The following is a 24,233-nucleotide window of genomic DNA, read 5'->3' as shown; positions in this document are numbered from 1 at the left end:
CTTTTAAAATAAATCAGATTTTGTGTCTACGAAACGACATAATTAGCATACAAAGTAATACTTGCCTAATTGATTGGTTTCAAAAGTAGAATGATTTATCTTTTTGGTAGTTAGTATTTTTTCATTAGCGGATATTTTCTGTTTTGAAAGGAATACTCGGGAATAACATTTTATTTTTTTTTTACATTTTTTTATTTGAAATTTTGTTTTAATGTAGGAGTCACTGTAACAGTTTCCATTTTAAAGACAAAATATATCCATAGGACTTATTTATTTACATTTTTAATGAAGTTACAGATTTATGCATCCATGAAGTTGGTCTCCAAATGTTTAAGAAAAAACAAATCTTAATATATATTATTTGCCTTTTTAAATATATGGGGCTAAGCCTAAAAATTGTACACAAGTGTAGGTAAGTGTATCTTTCCAGCAACTGGAGACTTGAAATTGACAGGAATAGGGATATGAATTTAGGCAGTTTATTTTGCTGTTTATTTATCTGTGAACTGCAGGGCAAGCAACAGAAGAAGAACATATGTCTGATCAGAGATGATTTTCCCCTAGTGTAGTGTAGCTGGTGTAGACATCCTATACAAAAAATGTGTTTAGAAAATATTAGCAGATACCACTGCTTCAGACAAACATTTTTCCTGTTTCTTGTTCTTGTTGTAGTTATGAACCAATTAAAAAGACAGAGAATTTAAAAATACACAAATCAGAAAATTGCATCTTTTTCCCCTTGGTGAGAATGAGAGGATTCTCATTAAAGAAGACATTTCAGGTTTGCATTCCATCTGCTTTATCTGTTAATGTGTAGTGGTCACTTTATGAATTTTAATAGAACCATTGCAATGATGGCAGTGGGAACAGAATAATGATTTTATTAGGTTTGCTCACCTTTTAGCTGAATAAGAAAATTGGAGTCACCATATAGTCACATCCAGTAGATGTCACTTGTGGGTTTTTTTTTTTTTTTTTTTTTAAACGGGGCTTTATTAGCTCTTTTTTCAGTGGCATGTTCCTGGTAAAAAAAAATTTACTTAGCAGGATTATGTGTAGTTACTCATCTGAGTCATGATGGAATCCTACACATTTATTAGGGCTCAGTGTGGTACAGTGGTTGCATTTCAAGGCTGGATGCTGCGTGACAGTGCTAAACAATGCATGTGCCAGTAGCTTGCAGTAACTGCAAGTCACACTGGGGTCAGTCTCAGAACTTTGACTGTACCACATCTGTAACATGCAGTTTTATGATTAGTAATTAAAATAATGCATATTGTCATATTTTTGTAAATGGTATGTTGATTTCCAGCTTTTGTAGTTATAAAGTATAGCTGCATTTAGACCATAGCTGATTTTAAAGTTTTAGCTGAGTGATTTATTCACAAGTCACATATCAAAGCCTGACCAGGATGTCTTGGAGAAGGTTTCTGATGTTGGAAGACTAAACCTCTTCTGCAGAAACAGACACTGGATTATCAGACACTGTCTGACATTATCTTGTTGCTGGTTCACGGAGAAATGATCCCTTATGACTGGGTCAAAGAAGTGGGAAAAGGTGGAGGAGCAAAATCCTTTAGCTAGGGTGTAGGGATGCAATAGGTCTCATATGTGGGTATTGGGGTGCTGAATCTTTGACTGTTTTGTAGATCAAAACCAAACTCCTGAACTTAATACAGGCAGCAACAGCAAGCTTGGAATAAATGGAAGATTTCAGTTTAAGAAGTGCAGAGCAATACATGGTGATGAGTCATTCAGGTAGAAATATCAGAAGCATATTACATAGGCAAGATGATATACCTCTGTTGGCTAAGGGAAAAGAGAGGAAGAGCTATGTGTCACCTGCATAGCAGTGGCTATGAGAGGCAGTGACAGAGCCAAAGGAAGCAGTATAGATGGAAAAGGGTAAGGGGCTAAGTACTGAGGCCTGTGGAACACCAACTGAGAAGCAAGGAGGGTGCTACACGAATTCAGCTTGATCTGTTCAGAAGATTTAAACAATTTAATTGATGATTCTCTGATTTAAAGCTAATCTAGAGAGGTGATAATACAACTGAGGAAATAAAAACTAAGGATGCTGAATATGGTATCCATAAAGGAGATCTAAGGCAAGGAATGTAGATAACTGATAAGAAATGATATGTTCAAAGCTTTTGGAAAGGAATGAGAAGGAGACTGGTCTTTAACTGTAGAATTTGGTTCTAGAAAAGGTTTCTTGATGGTCAGATGTGCAGTTTTGAAGACAAATGTGAGTGGGGAGTTAAATATAGACAAAATAAAAAGCAATAAGTTGCAGAGAAAGAATGTGGTCAGTAGGGCAAGCAATGGCTCAGTATGCAACCAAAAGTTCTTGAGATTTTACTTTCCACAAGGGGTTGGAATTCAGTGAAGGTATAACAGCAATCCTGGTGTGGAAAGAGGAAGCAGACAGTGAATTTGCTTGAGACGGCATTTAATTAATCTCTGTAGAATAAGACAAAGTCTTTCATAGTGAAGGAGAAGGGAGGAAGCGGCAAGGAAAGATGAAGATATGAAGTTTATGGAGATTTTTGGGTGGGGATTATACCTTGTTGTTTAAAAAGATGTATTTTCAGTGAAGTGAAAAGAAGCAAAGAGCTCCTAATAACCTTTTAAGGTATCCTTGAAACATTGATTGCTAGTGTCCAAGCAGAGTTTGAAGGGTGTTGGCTGGACTCCTCTCTTTTAATATAGGCACTGGAGAGAGACAGATATTCCTTCAAGCAGCTTATTACCACAGTGCAGTGGCGCAGTGGTGTTGGACCAGGGTCCTGCTCTCGGTTGGGTCTGGGGTTTGAGTCCCGCTTGGGGTGCCTTACGACGGACTGGCGTCCCATCCTGGGTGTGTCCCCTCCCCCTCCGGCCTTACGCCCTGTGTTGCCGGGTAGGCTCCGGTTCCCCGCGACCCCGTACGGGGACAAGCGGTTCTGAAAATGTGTGTGTAATTGTAATTTGCTTTGGAGAAAGTACCAGCTAAATGAATTAATGTAAGGGTATTAACCTCTACACTAACTGCAGCCCTTTAATACCACCTTTTTAGAAATAAACTATAAACATATAACTCGTAACATGTTTTGTCATTTTGTGCGTAGTACAACTTTCACTGTGGTTCATGTGTGCCAGAACTACACGACCCACAATTACAGCAAAGGGGCTTGATTGAGCGGCTAACGAACTACAAGTCCCACAGTGCCTCGGTGCATGTCGTGGCGTAACAGTGCGCGTTTTAACGTCCTTGGAGGGGGGTGTCGAGGTAGAGCGCACCGCAAGAGGAGGCGCAGGGGCTGGCGGGGTGCTGATGCGGGACGGCGCAGGACGATGCGCAATTTAAAGTCCGCGAGCCTCTCACTGCTTTCGACAAATATCACTGTTTTGCTGCTTGTATTTTGAAGGCAGCTTTAATATATTAACAACCTGTCAACCATTAAAAGCAGGTTTGAAAGGAAGATACGTGAATGAAGCAGTTGGTTTTGTAATTGAGATTGACCGCAAGAATGGACGGCTGCAAATAATCAATTGATTTTTCCGGCAATTACAATGGTCTGCAGGGGATAATTTAAGACAAACAAACAAACAAAAAAAACAAAAAGGCATTTTTTGGAAGCCGATATTATAATTATTTTCGGACACTGTCGAAAGTTTATCCGGCTATTTTTTACATTTCGGCTGCGGGGGCAGGTGGAGCGCGATGGCGGACGCGGCCGAGTGCGGGATTCGGGTGATGTGCCGCTTCAGACCGCTGAACGAGGCCGAGGTGTCGCGCGGGGACCGGTTCATCCCGCAGTTCAAGGAGGAGGACACGGTGGTGGTGACGGTGGGTGCGATGCGGTGCGGGGGACACACCTCAAACACACCCCACTCGACTCACTCATTCACTGTGTCTACTGCTCGAGTCCTTCGCTTTCTTGTTAATTTTTTCTTTCTTTCTTCTTCGCCAATTGTGTTTTAGGGACGCTTGTGTCGCGTCTCCAAGCTTTTTCCCGAAATCAGTTTTTTAAATTTAATCAGTATAGGTCCGGATGCATTCGAATAACATAAATTAGTCTTAGGTAGAACACTACAGGTCTTGAATTGGCTTATGCTAAAATTATTAAATTTCCTGCCATTGTACTTGATGTAATTTAAACAAAGGAGTGACATCTTTTCCACCATGGGTAAAAATGAGGGTAGAGCTGCTCACCTCCATTATCATGACTTCAGCCATTTTCTGTACTGTACTCTCCACTTCACTTTGGCTTTGTCATCATTCTGCTTTTGTGTGCTCCTTTTACATTTTTACAATTTTAGCCAACTAATTTACCCTCACCCCTGTATTTTCCACCCTGGCCTGAGCTCACGACCGCACAAAAAGTCGTGTCCTCTGTGGGTACAAGGAGGAGTTCCTGTAGGCTCTGAAATGCACATCTATGCTCCAGTCTGCTGTGATTTGATGTAGGTTTGTGCTGCTCTGAGCCCCGTAGTCATTGTTTAAATTAAATCACAAACTCCCAATTTCCTGCACATGAGACATCGCTCTGCTCTAAGCCTCCAACAACAAGCGGAGCTGTTTCTGAGCCTGGCAACATTGATGTTGATTCTTAAATTTACATCTATTCATTTAGCTGATGCTTTTCTGTAAAGTGACTTGCATCATTAGGTTAGTTGTTTGCACATTTAAGTTGCTTAACTTTTACTGGGGCAATTTAGGGTAAGTATGTCACTCAAGGGTACTACCACAGGAGATGGGATTTGAAAGTGCTACCTGAATCCAAAGGCAGCAGATGTAACCATTATGCCACCTGCTGCCCACATTACCTGGTACTTGTTACAGGTGTTGCTTCAAAGCCCTCAGATATATTCTCAGCCTACAGGTCTGGTTTATTTCACATGAAGTAGGTCAGCTTCAAACAGTGGAGGCACCTTGGTTTGACCATGCTGATCCCTCTGTAGTCAGGGATTAGACCATGCATAACTGTTACAGCGTACATGTGTCTGCCGGGACTCAGACATGTTCACACCTTCCAATGTGGACAAGAAGAACAGTTGTTGAGAAGGCTGAAGTCCTACTCAGCAGTAGTAGTCATAGCAGATACATGAGAGAAGCTTATAGTCGCCTCAGTTAGAACTATTAGCTGCATAATTCCAAAAACTGGAGATTAAATTACTCAGTTTAATGAAGTCTAGGTGCAAGAAGAAAATTAACCCAGAATGAGGCTGTAACTGATAAAATCCTTTATCTTCATTATTACATTAGTGCCCTCAGTTGGTGTTCCATAGGGCTCAGTGCTGGGCCACTTCTCTATATTTTCAGTTTAGTGCATATGGAGTGTACAAGGTTCCTTGGAGAAAAGTGTCATGGCACAAATACTGCTGAGGATCTGCAGTGCACTGTAACTTTCTGCTGGGAATGTTAGGAACCAGGACTTCTTTTGTTTCCTAAATATAAGAAAGTACAATTACATAGTCATGGAATTAAAAAGTGAGTCTGGCTGTGGAGATCATCAGGACACTTTTGGACATGAAAGTTGGTGTGTTCACCTCCAGTCTTTGCATTGTTACACAGATGCCTCCCTTATACATCTAACAGCGACCAACTTGGACATCTCGCCTGCATTACCCTCTTCTGTGCTTGTGGCTGAGGTCTTGGAGGGGGAGGTTGTCCCCTCTGCCAGTCCTCTTTTCCTGCTATCCAGGCAGGTCATGGATGCAGTTTTTCATGTGGACTTGTCAGACCTTGTGTGTGAGATTTGCTGTCAGCACGCTTTTACCTGCCTCCTTCCAATCAAGGAGGATCAGCTTATGGAGAAGCTGAAATGATAGGTTATTTCTAAACGGCAGGATGTGGCAGGTGGCAAAAGGTTTTCAGTTAAACTCCTATGCCCCTTCTTACAGATGCTTGCCTGTCGCTATTGTTGGCTTTTTCTTCCGCGGCGGTGTGGGGAGTACTTCAGCCGTAAATTTGCTGACTTCTCGTGGCTGTGACGGGAGTTTCTTCATTGACGCTGAATGGGCTCCAAAGTTCAAGGCAGCAAGTAGAGCTGGGGTTAAAGATGAATTGAGGCAGGGGATGGCTGCGGTAGCACTGTTTCACTGCACATCTAAATATGACATTGAGTGAACTGTACATCACAGGATGCTCTGGAAGCTGGCAGTGTAAACTGCTGACTCTCCTTGACAAGCAATAGGGGGTACAGGTAGTGAGGCACTTTCCTGCTGAGTGGCCTGGCGCTTGGGTACTGTGGTTTTTTTGGCACTGGTGCCATTATAGAAGGGTCTGTGGCTTTAACTATTTCAATTATCGTTGTCTCATCTGCTCTTGAGAGCCACAGCGATTTCACCCCGCCTGCCCCCCAACACGCTACCAGCTGTGCGCTGTCCGCAGCAAGGAGCATTAACAAAAAGGCCAGTGTTCCAGAAAGGCAGGCTGCTTCTCTGGGGTGCACCGATTGTTGGCTGGGTGAATGCTGCATCATTCGGCTTTTACAGCCCTCTAGTATATTTACCATGCTCAGCCCTCATGTAACGAGGTCTTACGGCCTGTGGGAAATTTTTTTTTTTTTTTTTTTTTTTTTTTAATATTATATATGCAAACTGCCTTATTTGGCACAACAGCATTTGTGCTTATTACATGGTCATTTTACTTTAGCCTGTGGGAAAAGTTGATATAACAACTCAGGTCGCTGTTGCTCTGTTGTTTCAACCAGTGGTGGGTTTTCAGGAGGAGTTCAGTCGCAGTGCTGGGCAGGTACTACACGGTACGAAACAGTGAGAGGAAGTAATCGTGAAAAATGTGGTCTATAAAAATGATAGTCACTTGTCAGTATTTATTATATTATTTCATCTAATAGCTTTTATAGGAAGAAAGTGACTCCCTGGGCAGTCCTATGGCTTCCCCTCTCTGCTATAAGCTGGTGTAAGGACAGCGCTATTAAAACAGTAAATGTGTGCTCTTGAAAAACAGCTAAGGGGTTACCCAAAAACAATATAGAGAATGCAGTAAGGTTAAGAAGAGGAATACAATTAAGAGAAGATAGAAATAATTTTTTAGAAATATAAAACATGTTGACATTGTCATACATTAAAAATACCTGAAAGGTAAATAGAAAATATGTTTTTAAATTTTGCATCTTAAGTGATATTTTTTTGTTTGGGAACACGTTTTTTTTTTTCCCCCCCATAAAAGATAATAGTAATTTGACTCTTTTAAACAGCAATTATCCTAACAGGATGATTTCCCAGAATGCGTTTACCCTGTTATTTGGGGGGTGGGCGTACTTGGCCGCAAGAACGGCAACCTCTGAATTGTTGAGTTAAGCGGGCAGCTTATCGATGCCCTGGCTCTCAGTTGTGTGCTGACTTTTTCTAACACAGGATGCAGGTTTTGAAAGCTGCGGTCAGTGTGTTGTTGCTTCTGTAAAATTTTAAACCTTTGAGCTGTGCATTTGGTTGTTATGACATGGTTAGAATTGCCAAGTCATTTCATGTTTATTCTGCTTCAAAGTGTCCAAAAGAATCTGTGGCCAGAATGCAATTTGATATTTTCCTCTGGGAAATTTTGGGTGATCTCCAGGGATGTCATATACAGCAGCATGTCTTCATGTACTGCTCCCCCAGATTATTTGGCATTTATAGTTTTGTTTTATTATAGTTTAAATTTAATCTGCGTTTGCATGCAATTGATGGTGCTTTTAGCCAACAGAGACATGACACGTGGGGAAAGCATTTTGGTGATAACAAATTAGCTGTGAATTCTACCGTTATTTTAATTAACATCTGCTTTGGGATGCAGATATGTAAATTCATACTGGCTTTCAGTCAACGCTGAGTAATTGTCAACTGTCTCTCATCTTAATGGCAAAATCGAGGGATGGAGGGAAGTGCACAACTGGAGTACATGGTTTTATGACCCGGCAATGGATTAGTGCAGCAGTTTTGTTCCTGGTTTAATACATGTGCATAAATTTTACTATGACATGATGTAACAGAGTTCTCTGGGCTTAGTGCTGCTTCATAATTGATGAGGATGTAAAGCTTCTTTGTTTCCGTACTTGAGAAAACACTTGGCTGGCTCGTCTTTGCATTGACACAGTGAAGGAGGTTGTGTGAGATTTAGCATTAATAATGGCCTGTGTCATTTAATGTATTAATATGACACACTTTTATATAAATTAACAAAGGAATTATGCATAGCAAAATGAAAACCGATTTGCAGGCCTTTCTGCAAATTGCTTACAGTTTGTGAGATTTCTGGGAATCTGGTTTTCAGTGGCTTCAACACAACAGTCCCAAAATATGCCTGTAATGAGTGACTTAAATTTAAATTAAGAAATTGTGCATTATGAATAAAAATAAAGAGAATGTTTTAAATTGTTAGTTTTTTTTTTTTTTTCTGGACTAGAAAAGGTCCTATTAACATCTGACTGCATTTTCATGCTGCTTTTTTAAAAAGTAGATTTTATGTGCATTAGTACATTTTTGCAACAAATAACCACAGAGGTAGTTTTTAGAGAGCAGGAAATATGAAATCTCAATTTTCAGTTCATTTGCATAAACTATTTAACCTCTTTTATAGTTAAAAAACATGAAAACAGCCAGGTCTTCTAAACCACTGTTCAGTATCTGACTGTCCAGTGACAGTTTGAATAATGTTTGTATTTAAGTGTTTTGTGTGTGGAATAATCTGGTTTTCTCATTAAACGCACTGAATATCTTATTCTTTTGGCAATGAGTAAAAACAGTATTATCCTCTGCTGCTGCGATCATATGAATAGTTTTTTCAATGCTATAAGAAAGATGGCAATCAATAAAGGCATTATAGTAGAATCTCATGATAATGATGCAGTTTCATCTTTTGCTTTCCTCAGGACCGGTCTTTGTACTATCCATTGTAGTTGTTTTGGGCAAATGCCACATGAAAGTAAATGGTGTGTTTGGATTTATTGAGCACTTAAGGTCTTGGACATTACTGCTATGCAAGTTGTATGTGGGGTTGAAGTGGATGCAGAGCTGCTTCAGTCAGTCTGCATTCTACAGCTGTGATGTGAGATGTGATGGACTGTAGAATCCCTGGAATGATCATGTAGAGCTGCCTTCACCTGCACCTTGTTTGGCTGATAGGCTGTATTTACAAACTTTTACACTGGGTCCTCAGTTTACTAATTCAGTTGAGACTGGAAGTCTGTAATTCAGTTTGCGAATCCTGCCACTTTGTAACAGTGAGTAAAAGCTTAGTAATACAGATGTCATTCAGTTTATTCAAAGGCAATGTTCTGTAAATAATTGTTAAAGCTATAATGCTATAAAAACTCACTGTAAACCTATAAAAAAAATTACCTGCTCATCCAGAGGCAGACTTGCTCTTTTCCACTTTGTCATGGGACTTGTATTATCTTGAAACAACATATGCAACTTTTCCATTACCTACCCACTTTCTTGTTGCTCTCTTAACTATACAGGCAGTGAAAGTGTAATAATAGGTCTACCTTGATTAATTTTCTTTGTAGAAGTATCGATATAGCTCTAACGTGTTGATCTTTCAGGACATTTTTTTAAATTGTTTTAACTTTTATGTACAGTAAATGGGGAAAAGATCCGCCCCGAGTTTCTCAAGTCTCTGGATGTTGTGGGGCTGTCTTGGCTGACACGCCTCTGCAGCATCGCGTGGAGTTCGGGAACGGTGCCTCTGGACTGGCAGACCGGGGTGGTGGTCCCTCTTTTTAAGAAGGGGGACCGGAGATTGTGTTCCAACTACAGGGGGATCACACTCCTTAGCCTCCCTGGGAAAGTCTATGCCAGGGTACTGGAAAGGAGAATCCGACCGATAGTCGAACCTCGGATTCAGGAGGAGCAATGCGGTTTTCGCCCTGGCCGTGGAACACTGGACCAGCTCTATACCCTCACTAGGGTGCTGGAGGGTTCGTGGGAGTTTGCCCAACCAGTCCATATGTGTTTTGTGGACCTGGAGAAGGCATTCGACCGTGTCCCTCGTGGCATCCTGTGGGGGGTACTTCGGGATTATGGGGTTCGGGGCTCGTTGCTACGGGCTGTTCGTTCCCTGTATGACCGGAGCAGGAGCTTGGTTCGCATTGCCGGCAGTAAGTCAGACCTGTTCCCGGTGCATGTTGGACTCCGCCAGGGCTGCCCTTTGTCACCGATTCTGTTCATTATCTTCATGGACAGAATTTCTAGGCACAGGCAGGGAACGGAGGGTGTCTGTTTTGGTGGCCGCGAGATCTCGTCTCTGCTTTTTGCGGACGATGTGGTCCTGTTGGCTTCATCAAGTCAAGACTTGCAGCGTGCACTGGGGAGGTTTGCAGCCGAGTGCGAAGCGGCGGGGATGAGAATCGGCACCTCCAAATCCGAGGCCGTGGTTCTCAGTCGGAAAAAGGTGGATTGCTCTCTCCGGGTTAGGGGGGAGTTGCTCCCTCAAGTGGAGGAGTTTAAGTATCTTGGGGTCTTGTTCACGAGTGAGGGAAAAATGGAGCGGCAGGTTGACAGGCGGATCGGTGCGGCGTCCGCAGTAATGCGGTCATTGTACCGGTCTGTTGTGGTGAAGAGGGAGCTGAGTCGTAAGGCGAAGCTCTCAATTTACCGGTCGATCTACGTTCCTACCCTCACCTATGGTCATGAACTCTGGATCATGACCGAAAGAATGAGATCGCGGATACAAGCGGCAGAAATGAGTTTCCTCCGCAGAGTGGCTGGGCGCACCCTTAGGGATAGGGTGAGGAGCTCAGTCACCCGGGAGGAGCTCGGAGTAGAGCCGCTGCTCCTCCGCATCGAGAGGAGCCAGTTGAGGTGGCTCGGGCATCTGTTCCGGATGCCTCCTGGACGCCTCCCTAGGGAGGTGCTCCGGGCTTGTCGCACTGGGAGGAGGCCTCGGGGCAGACCCAGGACACGTTGGAGAGACTATGTCTCCCGGCTGGCCTGGGAACGCCTTGGGGTTCCCCCAGAGGAACTGGAGGAGGTGTGCGGGGAGAGGGAAGTCTGGAGTACTCTGCTCGGACTGCTGCCCCCGCGACCCGGCCCCGGATAAAAGCGGAGGAAGATGGATGGATGGATAAATGGGGAAAAATAAATTTAAAATTGCTAAAGAAAAACATTCTCTTCTCAGACCTCAGCCCTATTCATTGCATAAATGTCCAGCGCTTCTCATCTTGCCATTGATCACGAGGCATGGACTGAACACTGGAAGTGAGTTGAATTAATCCAGTCCCACAATCCTGTACTGTCTGGGTGTGATTTGCTGCCAACTAATGACTGTATGCAAGTGATGTTCTCTTGGCCACAAATAACAACATAAAAAAATATACAAGTGAAGAAATTACAATGAAAATAAACGGGGGTTGTATTTTCAAAAATTCAGAACTTCAGTGTTTGTACAATGAGGACCCAGTGTATTTCATCAGCTGTACCTGGAATGTTTAATGTTAATGTTCTGATTCGGTACATATGGTACATTGTAGTGAGTGACCTGCAGTAATAGCGAATGTGTCCCATAGCATGGTGATGCTTTATTTTATTGAAAGTGTAATGTGTGTCTTCATGGCGATAAGATGCACTTCAGTAAGACTGCAGGGAAGAAGAGATTTTGGGTGCAATAAATTCTCTGCAAGATCCTTGTGCTGGGGAAGGAGGAGAAAAATATTTTAAATTAAAAATGCATTCAGTGTTCCAGTTCATCGGTTTCTTTGGTTCCCTCTTGTGTGTGGCCCCAATAAGTATCCACACACACACACATGCAGCTGGTCTCTGTGCTTTGTTGGGATCCTCCCTCTCTGCTTGTTGTGCAGTATGGCCTGAGCACCTCATCTTGTCATCTCTGCTCTTCTCTTCTAAATGTGAGCATCCCTACTAAAGCTATTTCAGGTTTCAAGTTTGTCATAGGTATAAGTACCGTGTACAAGTATCATGAAATTCTTCTTGAATGCTTCTCCACAGACTATGGACAAGACAGACAATACAAATACTGTACAAACAAAACGATAACAATGACAGTGAGTAATGTTAATAGCAATGACAATAAACAGTAGTAATAATACCAGTAGACAGTCAGAGAACTCAGAATGTGAGAGTGAGAATGCAGATGCTTAAAGTGACAGTGTAATCTACTAATGTGCTTGGGAGGAGCAGTCCACTCTAGTTACTAAAGGTAGCACGTTGATTAGTGTTGTATACTCTTACAGCAGTGGGGTAAAAGCTGTTCCTGTACCTAGCAGTGCGGGTTCAAATTGACCTGAGCCGCTTTGCAGGTGGCAGAGAAGAGAAAAGTGCCCGTGCGGGGTGACTATGATCTTTCATGATGTGCATCGTCTTTCTGAGGCAGCGTGTGGTGTAGGTGTCTTGGACTGCTGGTAGCTGTGTGCCGATGATTTCCTGAGCTGTTTTGACCACCCTCTGTAGTGCTTTCTTGTCCTGTATGGAGCAGCTGCCACACCAGGATGTAATACAACCTCTGAGGATGGACTCCACAGCACACCTGTAGAAAGTCGTGAGGACTGTAGTGGACATCCTGGCTTTCTTCAGATGCCTGAGGAAGTGGAGGCGTTGATGGGCCTTTCTGATGGTTGATGCTGTGTGCTCAGTCCATGTGAGTTTGGCAGTGAGGGTGACTCCTAGGAATTTGAAGCTGTTGACCCTCTCTACAATGTCCCCTCCTATGTAGATGGGTGCATAAGCCATATCCTGTTTCCTGAAGTCAATCACTAGCTCCTTAGTTTTACTGACACTGAGAGACAGGTTGTTGTCCTGGCACCACTTTCCCAGGAGCCTCACCTCCTCTCTGTAGGCCGTCTCATCGTTGCTGGCGATCTGACCCACAATGGTGGTATCGTCAGCAAACTGTGTCGGAGCTGTGCCTGGCCACACAGTCATGTGTGAACAGGGAGTATAGCACTGGGCTCAGGATGCTTCCCTGTCGGGTGCCAGCATTGAGGATCAGTGTGGAGGAGTTATTACTGCCAATCCGCACGCGCTGGGATCTGTTGGTGCGGAGATCCAGGATCCAATTGCACAATGCGGCACTCAGTCCCAGCCCTAGTAGTTTGTGGATCAGCTTGGTTGGGATGACAGTGTTAAATGCTGAGCTATAGTCCACGAATAATAGCCTTGCATAGCAGTTTTTATTATCCAGGTGAGACAGAATTGTGTGAAGTGTGTGTGATATTGCATCTTCAGTGGATCTGTTGTGGCGGTAGGCAAACTGCAGTGGGTCCAAAGTGTCTGGGATGGTGTCCTTAATGTGTACCAGCACCAGCCTCTCAAAGCATTTCATTGCAATGGGGGTCAGTGCCACTGGGCGATGGTCATTAAGGCAGCTCACTTTGTTTTTCTTATGAACGGGGATAATGGTGGTGTTTTGTCTTTGAAGTGCACACACTTATTGTGCAGTGAGGCTGCGGTTGCTATGCCTCAGCCTCATGATTTCCTTTGTTACTCATCCATTCTGTGGCATGGAGACAGTTATAGTCTGGTTTGTGGAATAATACTTGTGTTACAACAGGTATATAAATGGAGTGTTCTTTATTACTAAGAATAACCTGAGTCCAGCATACTTGTGGGAGCTCCAGTAATATACCTGCTGGGTGAACTCTGAAATAGTTGTACTTCGTGATCTTTACACTACATTATCACATTATGAAGGTAATTTGTTACCGGAAGTCAAAGCTCAGAAGTTTGCAAAACAAAAACCTACTGTTTGTTTATAGGAAGACAGTGACGGATTGGTATTCTATAAGTATAGCAACCCTAAAATGAGAATTTTTACTTCCATTATGGGAAGTCAGTACACTGGGTTTTTGTCAGACCACAGAAATTCTTTGACTGGCCACCATTAATCATACGTATCAAGGCCCTATGTTGGTCATTTGTAACTTTTTTTTTTTTTTTTTTTTTTTCCTCCTCTCCCCTTCTTTTCCCAGTGAAACAGTAACAATGTCATTTAACATTTTTACTTTCTTGCATTTTAATACTTCGCTATATAATAAGCAAAACACAAAAAAGGTTCTTTTAAGTTGTATTAGTTGAAACTGTGCAAGATAACAAAAGATTGTGCTCAGAAATACTACAGTAATTTTAACCAATTCACATCCTTAACCATCATGTTATGTCCTGCAACTGAGAGTAAGAGGTAATAATTTGAAAGACTACTTTAGTGGGTAGAGCTTCAGTCATTCCATTGCTGCTGGGTGTCTCAGCAGATGGGTTTGCTGCATTCCACTGCATGTGGGATGTGACTTCGATGCAAACCAAATTCTTTGCTCATACCGAGGGCCTTGACCATTGTCAGAGACGTTGGAGGTGTCGCTCTAGGATGAAAGCTCTTGGTGTGAGAGGGAGGTGGTTGTGGCACAGGCATATTTGGGCACAGTCTGTTACTGGAGGAATCCCTGCTCTGAAGTGCCACTTCTGTCATCCTCACAATGGTGTAATATCTGAGCTGAATCACAGTTGTCTTTGCTTCAAGGTAGGATTCTCTTCTTATCTGGAATTCTCTCCTATGCTTTTAGTTCTTATTTTTGAACCTACCCTCAATACGAGTGAGTGTCGTATGATATGTATGGTAAGAAAGTGACTGAGGTGCTGCAGATGAGCATAAACAGTGTGGTCTTGCTCTGGCCATGATTTTCATTGTGTGTTCTGATTTACATCTTAAATACCTCTGGCAGGAGACTCAGAATGCCCAAGCAAATGCAAGAGGCATCACAGCTGAGAGAAAGAGAAACGCCGGCTGTTGCCTCCCTCCTCGTTGAGATGTCTGGGTTGCTGACGCTGACATTACATTTCCTAATTCAGTGGATGTTTTCCCTGAAGTGAAGTACAAATCAGAGTAAACGAGTGTATTTCACCAACAGATGGAGATAGACTTTTTCAGTAACAAACCAATTCTGTCCCAGTTTGTGGTAAAGTATATTTGCATTGTCTGTACTTTCACAGTGAATTTTCTTTTTTAAACATGCTTTTATTATTGCCTGTTTGTTCTTTGCTGTCTGCATTGATGGTCACCATGATTTTTTTTTTTTTTTTTTTTTTTTTTTTTTGGGGGGGGGCTAGTGAAAAGTATGTCCCTTTCTTTTATTGACACCACTTTCTCTCTGAGCTTGTGTGTGTTTAACTCTTTGTGCGTGTGGGTACTCCTACGTCAACACGTCTATGTAATGGTTGCTCTGGTGTTCTGGGTTTAACACCAGTTTTCGGTTTTTCTAGAAAACTTCAGTTCAAATAATTAATTGTAATTTGAATTTGATATCATCTATAAAAATTAAAATGATATTTTTCCAGTCACACTGATGCAAAGTAAGAATGTTCAATACTGTGTGGTCCACAAGCCTCTCCCACCCTTGCCATACACTTTGGACCAACAGAAGAGTTGCCCATCTCCTGACACTTGTCACCGGTTGTCATTTTCACTCTGGCTGTAAAACAATAACATGTACTTGTTGACAGATGTGCTAGGCTCACTGGCTTTCCTGGGCTCAGTGCACCTTAATGGCTGGCTGGATGTCATTGTTGTTGTTTGACACACACCCCACCCTTCAGGATCATGAGTGAAATTTGGGTCTTGCAACAAGCAATATCTTTACTAAGCCCCATGGTATCTGGATGTGAAATAAGCACATGGGGATGAGGAAAGAGGCTGTCAGTGCTGGAGATACCGCCTTCTTGCTCTCACATTGTGAATGCAGGATTTACTATAAGTTTTGATTCTGTAAGTGCTCTAACAGCAGATGAGAATGTGGGACATGGTATTGAACCAGGGCCAGATAATTGTGTGGAATGTAGGGTTTTTTTTTTCTTTTTTTTTTTTTTTCTTTCTTAGTGTTCAGTTTAAATCCACCTGACCTTGACCTTTTGAACAGTGTTGCACTGGTTATGGGTTAAAAAAGAGCCACTTGGCAAGGAAGTGATACCAAGAATGTCCTACCCAGGTTAAAAGAATAAATTATGATTATGTAATTAGATTCTTTGTTAGGGGTCCCTTGCATTTCTTTTAACCACAGTGATATTTGTTGTTGAGCTGAAAAGTGCTGTGTGTGATATCGCTGACAGTAAAGTGAACGGAAATAACAAGCAGGAGCCTGACGTGTTAGATGTAACTCCCGGGAGGTTTTTGTCCTTCATGCTGAAATTGAGTCAGACTCTGATTACAGTGTTGTTCCTTGATTCTGTTCTACAGCCGCAGGAGTTGAACCCTCATCCCTTCCGGTGCAGTCAGCAGTGCCTTATTAGTGGCTGTACAACCAGAGCTGGGGCATAGACTCTGTGTGTTGGGTTGATCATTGCATTAGTTGTTCAGATGAAGTTTTCCGTCATCATTTTATACTTGCAATTTTGTGATGGACACATCCCTTGAAGTGCAATAAAAATAAATCAGCTGTTGAGTTATGCATGAAAACGTAAAATGACTCTGCCCCTTTCTCTCGTTTGCAGGGCAAGCCGTATGTTTTTGACAGAGTCCTGACCCCCAACACCACCCAGGAACAGGTGTACAATGCCTGTGCCAAGCAGATTGTCAGAGGTGGGTCTGTGTCCCTGCTGAGCTCTGAGAGCTGATGCATGGTCGCACCCAAGGCCTGTCTCCCAGCATTTGCGTCAGTGTAAAAGACCCCCTTTCCGAATCCTGTACTTTGCTGTCAGCTTTTGCCAATTTTACACTTGCCGCATGTTTGTAATGTTCTTTACATTCCGAAAATGCAAAACCCTAGTAAAGGATAGTACAGTTTAAACTGTGCACTTTGTTTACAAGGTTGTTTTTCTTGGTGCACACTTAGGATACGCAGTATTGTTGTATAGTGAATAGTAATTATTCATGCATCGCAACTCCCTACTGCTTTAGCTTTCTCTCTGTTAAACAATGTTTGTAATTAAGAATGGCGATCGTTGACACATTGAAGCACTGGGCAAAGCCAGTGCTTTTCTTATGGCGTTCATCGTGAAACATTTTTAAATGTTAACTCAAATTTTAAGAAGAAATTCCAGCGCATTATGACTGGAGGTGTTTCGTAATGTACCTTAATAAGGAAGTTACTAGGAATTTGTGGACTATAAAAACTGGGGAGGTGGCTTGGTATAAAGGTAATTTAATAATGTAATAAAGTGGAACACTTTGAAGTTTAATATTTTGAAGTCATGGTAATACAATTGCCCACGGATGTAATTTCGCACACATTAATGCCCCCTCCCACCTCAGATTTGCTGTCGACTTAAATTGGTGTTCTTTGAAGTGCTCTTGTATTTTATACATTCCGGCAATGGAAAATGCCCACCCGTTCTCCACAGATGTCCTTGCTGGGTACAATGGGACGATCTTCGCCTACGGGCAGACCTCTTCAGGGAAGACTCACACTATGGAGGTAAGTCTCTCTTCCAGGGAGTGGTAAATATCAAAGATTATCCACTGATATGTGTGGTGACCATTAATCATCACAGGAATAACAGAGGAGGCCATTTTTCCAAAAGAAGCTTTCTGATACGTTTCTGAAAGAAAGGCCTTTAGTGCTCGAGTGTTTGGGAACTAAAATTGTCCCCCACCAATCACTGCCAATGCCACAGTATTAGGTGCTTTGCAGTTGGTTGAGTTGCCAGACCTTGCTGGTGCAGTGTGGTGAAGGAGCATCTGGCAGACCTCACTGGGAGGAAGTGGACACACAATTGCTATGATTTACATTTATTCACTTAGCTGATGCTTTTCTCCAAAGCAACTTAGTGTTAAGCTACTTATAATTTACCCATTTATTCACCTGGGTAGTTTTACTGGAGCAATTGAGGATAAGTATCTTGCTCAAGGGTAATACAGCAATAGATGAGATTTGAACTGCCAACCTTTGGATTCAAAGACAGTAGCACTAACTACAATACTCTGAGCTGGCTCCCGTTATCTCTTTATACTGTAGTGCTGGACCACATGGGGAGGAATGAGTGCTACTTCCTGTGTACCACATACTCTGTAATGGTTATGGAGCACTTTCCAATGACGGCGATCTCTCACAAAAGAGTGTTCTGCTTGCATCATGCTGCCTTGTTACTGAGATTTACAGCTGCATCATGGCTCAGCTGTGATTAAATCTGAGAGGCTGCAGCTTAAGAATGGGCCGCCGACTACTTAATGTGCCTCTTAAAATAGGATTCCTCCTGTGGAACAGTCCCTCAAGGCGGGTCTCCTCTTCTTGCCACATGTAAGCACCCCGGGTGGTGAGATAAGGGGATGCGGTGGCGTGTTATTGAAAAGCGCTTCCCCGAAGCTGGGATTTCACTGCTCGCTGCTTCACTTTGAGCTGTACACAGCCTGCTGTCTGCTGTGTTGAGACTGGGAGAACGGAATGGTCAGTGTTGTGTGTGTCAGTCCCCTTTCTCCTGCCATCTGGGAGCTTCAGACACTAGGGGTTGTTGTCCAAAATGGAATTCTTCCTCTGCAGGTTTTTGGTAATGTCAGTATATTGATACCATATATATTGTCTTCAATAACATGCATGGTTATATACCATTTATTTTGATTTCAATAATATGCATGCTTTCATTGAGTGTAGGATGCTAAGACCTCTGCTGCTGATGGAAATACCACCTTTATGAGACTGTCTTGCTGCCAGTGCAATGAGCTTTAGCTACAGAGCATAACATTTAAACTGAAGTTTCTAGTATTTAATTGATCCTTTTTAACGTTCGGTGTTCGGAAATTTGTTAAACATAAGCGCTGAAAGCACTTTTTCAGTGATTACAGGAAAAACTCTCAAAAGCCTGTGTGCCTGTATGATTCCAAATATTTCCAGCTTTTCTAAAAACTGCAAATGTTTTACAGCAGTGTGACATGCAGTAGGGACACCTGTTATTCAGCACTGTTGGGTGTACACCCACCCTTTATTTTTATTTTTTATTTTTTAAAATTTCTCTGTCGTCTTCTCCCCTTGTTATTCCTTGTGTAATTTCTAACATGATGCCAGATTCTCTCCTCTTCTCTCCCTCCCCCATTAGGGCAAGCTTCATGATCCTGAATTGATGGGCATTATCCCCCGCATTGCACATGACATCTTTGACCACATCTACTCCATGGATGAGAACCTGGAGTTCCACATCAAGGTGACAGTTCAGTGATGGCATAGGCTCTGTGTGAACAGTCCAGCCAGGGGTCAGAGCAGCACTCTTCATGTACATGTGCTTGAAATTGTACAAGCGGTGACACTGAGGTCTAGTCTGAAAAAATATGTTGAAAGTCATAGATATGGTCAGTCTTACATTCTCAATGTCTGCAGATACAAATGCTGTAATTTTTTTTTTTTTTTTTTCCTTCTGATTGTGGAAAGGCATTATCACATTGCTTCTAGGGTGCACTTTGGAGGTTGCCAGCATCATCCTGTCCATTGTTTTCCGGCCCATGGGCTGCAGAGGATCAGTTGTAGTTTTAGGATGAGAGATCGGAGATTATGGAATAAGAAATTACCACGTGGCGCAAAATCTAGCACAGTCTAGCTCTAGAATGATACTCTCTGGACTGTGTTTGAGTTATGAACTCATCTTGTATCCCAGCAGAAGCTGACATCTGACACAACAGACAATTGTCTCTTATTAACTTGAATAATGTATGAAATTAGTGAAAAACTATAAGAAAACCCTGTTATACAAGAAGCCTTCATGCATATTGTTTATAATGTTCATATTATGCAGGCTTAAGGAATTTCTAATTAAAGATGGAGTTGAATTATGATGTAATTGTTAGAAAAAACCACAAGCATAAATCAAGAACCTGTACAGTCAGAATTAAATTTTTTTTTTTTCCCCCCCAGTTTTGTTTTTCCTGCATGGTATTTAACAGATGGTCTTAAATTTATCTAAATGCACCCTTAACAGCTGAATTATATTGTGACACTAGCAGTCTGTCTGAGGCTTGGAATTAAGATGTGTTCTTTGAAGCGTAAAGAAAGCCTGTGACAAGGACACCACCTTCAGCCATGTTGTGAGGAGCTTTCTGTTGACAAACCCTGGCTGTGGTTTGTTATTGGGTCTTGTGAGTTTAAAGCTGTCAGAAGGATGGTTCACGAGAACATCAGGAGTTTGTGTGAAAAGGCAGGCCAAAGTATCCATTCGGTGTTCCTGAGGTCAGCACAGTAACCGCAACACCAGCTATTGATAGTCTCTAATGCACTCTGCTCCTCCACAGCTATTTGACTGGAAATGCATTTTTTTAAAAAAAAAATTCAAGACTTAATTTGTTTTTGAAGGCCATTGTTTTTCTGTGCTCTTTCTGAAGGTCTCCTACTTTGAAATCTACTTGGACAAAATACGAGACTTGTTAGATGGTGAGGAAAATGTATTTAATTTAAATTTTGGATTATTGTGTTTTTAAAATTTTTAATTGAGCATTTTTTTTAAAAGTTTCAAAGACCAACCTGGCTGTCCATGAAGACAAAAACAGAGTTCCTTATGTCAAGGTAAGTCAAGTACAAAGTTATTTTCCTACCCATATTGAAATTCGTATTACGGTCAATAGAATAACAAATCACAGAGCAAGACTGACAGTCTACGAGCACTGTTTGCTAAATACAGAGGTGGACATGAGAGGTATAAAGTCATGGTGTTCCTCCAGGGCTGTACAGAGAGGTTTGTGTCGAGCCCGGAAGAGGTGATGGACGTCATTGATGAAGGCAAAGCAAATCGACATGTTGCTGTGACAAGTATGTATAGTATTCTGGGCGATAACCGGCATGTATTGTATTTTATGCTATCTTAATTCCATTGAGAACACAAGTACCAGGTCCTAGCATGAATGACCAAAGTACACCGGTTTTAATTTGGGAGGGGGGAATTATGATGTAAATGATTATCATTTACAATTTTGTGTTATATAAACTGCCATATTTACCTTGTAATACTTACAAAGCTGAGGAAAGGTATGATGGCAAAGACTGACAATAGATGATGAGAAATGTTAATATAATGCATTGCTGGGTCTAGCATGTTGTGGGCACCAAATGAGTATTTCCTGTTGCTGCAAAAACAAGTCAGGATGCCATTAATAAAGCTGTGATTCTTAGGTTTTAGTCAACTTCTTAGTTTCACATCCCTTTATCCAGACATGAACGAGCACAGCTCTCGGAGCCACAGCATCTTTCTCATCAACATCAAGCAGGAGAACGTGGAGACAGAGAAGAAGCTTTCAGGGAAGCTGTACCTGGTTGACCTGGCTGGCAGTGAGAAGGTTAGATGAGCTGGGACACTGATGGAGGAAAAGCCCCTCCCCCATCCTCTGTCAACACCTTAACTGATTTCCTTTAAAAATGCCTCATTTGATGCCTTTGTCCTCTGGGTACCTGCATTCCAGCAATACATCTAGTGAATCGGACAGATTAAACTTCTGGCAGAAAGCACTTATACACTTTTTCTCATTTTCACGGACAGATCTTTTTATTTTTTTCTTTTTAAGGTCAGCAAAACTGGGGCAGAAGGAGCTGTGTTGGACGAGGCTAAAAATATCAACAAGTCCCTCTCAGCACTTGGGAATGTCATCTCTGCTCTGGCTGAGGGAACTGTAAGTTCTGTGCTGGTCTCCAAACCCATCACCATTTGCAATGTGATGCTTTCTGCTGCTGACTGGAGTTGACTGAACTCTATCATTACCTCATTACTGCTAAAGAGGCTTGGGGGGAGAGGCGGTGAGCATGCAAATGCAAAACACCAGGGTATTTATTCTGAAATACATATTTATCTTGGGGGTAGCCCAGAAAATGTCTGCATTCTGAGCAAAGCGTGTTTTATTACTGCCAGTAGTGTAGAATTAAGCTTGCATCTCCCGTAGTGGTGAAATTCTTAAAACATACTGGCCTTTAATGATGTCTGTTGAATGTACAGTTCTGTGAAATTCGTTGCTTTTAGACAGTAGTTTTGATTTGTCACTTTTAGTAGTATATGAATGGTGTCAGAGAAAAATGGGCACCAGTATTTAATTGTAATTTTCTTTATGTGGAAGACAGTAGTCATAAATGTGGAAAAAGTAGCTTTCCCTTCAGTCAACAACTGATTTACCTTTAGCTGCAATGACTGCAGCTAAACACTCTCTGTAGCTGCTAACCAGGGTCTTGCATTGCTGTGGAGATGGCCCAGCTGCTTCAACATGGTGAACACTTGCAGGTTTCTGAAGAACAAAGCATCATCAAACCGAATGTCAAAACAAGAAACAATTGGGGTGGTGGTACTTTTTTCAGGGTGTTGTAAACTCTGGAAATGAGTTTTAAAGTGACATATTGTGAGTTCAGCAGAGCTGAAAAACCTGCTGAGGCTTCACTCTGCAGCAGAATACTTTACCTGAACACCTTCAGTAAATCTCTCTCAACATTGGCAATAGAAATTCGGGGTGATTTTGATGCTGCGCATGGGGCATGATAGCTAATAACGTTCCTTCATGAGAATGTGTATAATGTTTCTCTGGCAGAAAACACATGTACCATATAGGGACAGCAAGATGACCCGAATCCTGCAGGATTCTCTAGGGGGAAACTGTAGGACTACCATCATCATTTGCTGCTCCCCCTCAATATTCAACGAGGCTGAGACCAAGTCCACGCTTATGTTTGGCCAGAGGTGAGCATCCGTCGCTGTGTGCCCTAGTCCCATCTGATATTCTAGAAAACAGCCCCATTGTTCTCTTGGGTACATCATTCTCCATTTCCGCATCCAGCATGCTGACTGCAATGGCTGCGTAAAGTGATTGTCGCTCTAAACGCTGTTATCTGATGCTTTTTAGTGATTGTTCAGTGCCTCTGTCTATACCGGTTCCACTTCAGTCTCACCTTTTGTCATCTGGATAATTTGAACTGATTGTTCTGAATGATCGAAGCTTGCTTTTGTGAGAGAAGCTTTCCATTGTTTGTGAGGTTGTTGTTCAAAATTTTTTACATACAGTCTCCATTTGAAGCATTTTACATGAATATGGTTTTCGGGCTCTGCCTATTGGCATGGGGTATTATGAGAGGTACACTGTGTACCACCTCCTCTTTGGGGAAGCAGATACCTGTGTGTGTGTGTGTGTGTGTGTGTGTGTGTGTGTGTGTGTCTCCCCACACTTCTTTCCGTCGACTGAGAAACAAAAGCCCCTCTGGTTATCAGGTTCTGCATTGTGGAGATTGCTGTGGAAAAGGTCTGCCACTTTCTGCTAATTCTGGTTGTTGGATTTTATAGTTTTCAGACAATTAGATGCTACCTGGCTGCAGTGTCTCCACCGTGCTTACATATTCCCACACTCTACCAATATGCAGGTACCCATAAAATCGACAGAGGTGCTTGATATTAAAACAGATATAATGGAGTAACAACAAAATAAATGAATAAATTCCTTATACCAAATAATATAACAAGTAAATCATGAGTATAGAATAAACACTAATTTTTGTAAAAGCACATTCTGACAATGCCTGCTGTTATGGCTAGATAAGGCAAATTGATAAGAGGTATAATAAATGGACTAGTTAGTTCATTAGTTGCGTAATTTTCAAAATGCATTGTATTCAGGTTAAATGATTTTTTTTTTTTTCTCCCCTTTTTTTTCTCCCCCCCCCCTCTTATTTATATTGGCAAAGTACCTGAATGAAGTGAGAGGGCATCTCTTAAATTGTGGTTCCATACCCCAGACATTACTGCCCACTCAGTTTTCTTTGCACTGGACCAAGAGTGGAACAGTATGAGCTGGCCCTAGTGACAGCTCTGTTTCCTCATGGAAAAAGTCTCGCATTCACTGCATATCCATATGCCGTAGACTTGTTTGATGTGCAGTGAACTGCCTGCTCCGAAACAGAAGCTGGGTGTGCTGAGCGTTGCTGTCCTTGTGTCCCGAGGGTTTGCTGACAAGCTGTCCAGCTCGTTGGCCCAGGTTCTGTGTACAGCCAGGAAAAGGGAGGGGCAGAGTGGAGGAGGAAAAACAGCAGTATCTCCCTGTCTAGCAACTGAATAAAATATTACAGCAGCATGTGGAACCCTTCACTGCTCAATGAGCACTGCAAGTATGCAGACAATTCCTAACAATTACACTGAATTTACTGAAGAACCTACGTTTAGTCATGCGGTATTAGAAATGGAGTTGTTGAAGGATACTGATGAATGGGCAAGTGCTTGACCCCCTCCTACCTCTTTTGTGGGTCTATGGGTTAGATGTGAATGCAAGATGATTTGGAAGGCATTTTGGGTGTTCCATATGTTGCCAGCAAGCTGTCTTCACATGCATAGTTTCAAATGGTGGCACTGGTGTTGAAATCATC

At 42.1% G+C, this 24,233-nt stretch overlaps 1 protein-coding gene across 5 annotated transcripts in view; it reads left to right on the top strand.

Moving 5' to 3' along the window:
• Nucleotides 1–3,284: 3,284 nt before the first annotated feature.
• Nucleotides 3,285–24,233, top strand: part of LOC108941972 (kinesin heavy chain) — a 42,885-nt gene continuing 21,936 nt past the window's right edge. For 3 of the 5 annotated variants that reach the window (XM_029247378.1, XM_029247377.1, XM_029247376.1), the window contains exons 1-10: nt 14,295–14,461; nt 16,426–16,513; nt 17,275–17,348; nt 18,964–19,068; nt 20,237–20,285; nt 20,362–20,417; nt 20,573–20,660; nt 21,060–21,184; nt 21,410–21,514; nt 22,415–22,563. In XM_029247378.1, coding sequence (XP_029103211.1) covers nt 14,309–14,461; nt 16,426–16,513; nt 17,275–17,348; nt 18,964–19,068; nt 20,237–20,285; nt 20,362–20,417; nt 20,573–20,660; nt 21,060–21,184; nt 21,410–21,514; nt 22,415–22,563 — 992 coding nt within the window. In that variant the 5' untranslated portion in view covers nt 14,295–14,308. Of the gene's footprint in view, nt 3,833–14,294; nt 14,462–16,425; nt 16,514–17,274; nt 17,349–18,963; nt 19,069–20,236; nt 20,286–20,361; nt 20,418–20,572; nt 20,661–21,059; nt 21,185–21,409; nt 21,515–22,414; nt 22,564–24,233 lie in introns of those variants that run through there. The other 2 variants (XM_029247380.1, XM_029247379.1) reach the window with 1 other exon arrangement.

This window comes from Scleropages formosus, chromosome 21 (assembly GCF_900964775.1).
Source record: "Scleropages formosus chromosome 21, fSclFor1.1, whole genome shotgun sequence".
Taxonomy (NCBI): domain Eukaryota; kingdom Metazoa; phylum Chordata; class Actinopteri; order Osteoglossiformes; family Osteoglossidae; genus Scleropages; species Scleropages formosus.
The sequence above is the reverse complement of the archived record's forward strand: the minus strand, read 5'-3'. Positions and strand labels throughout refer to the sequence as shown.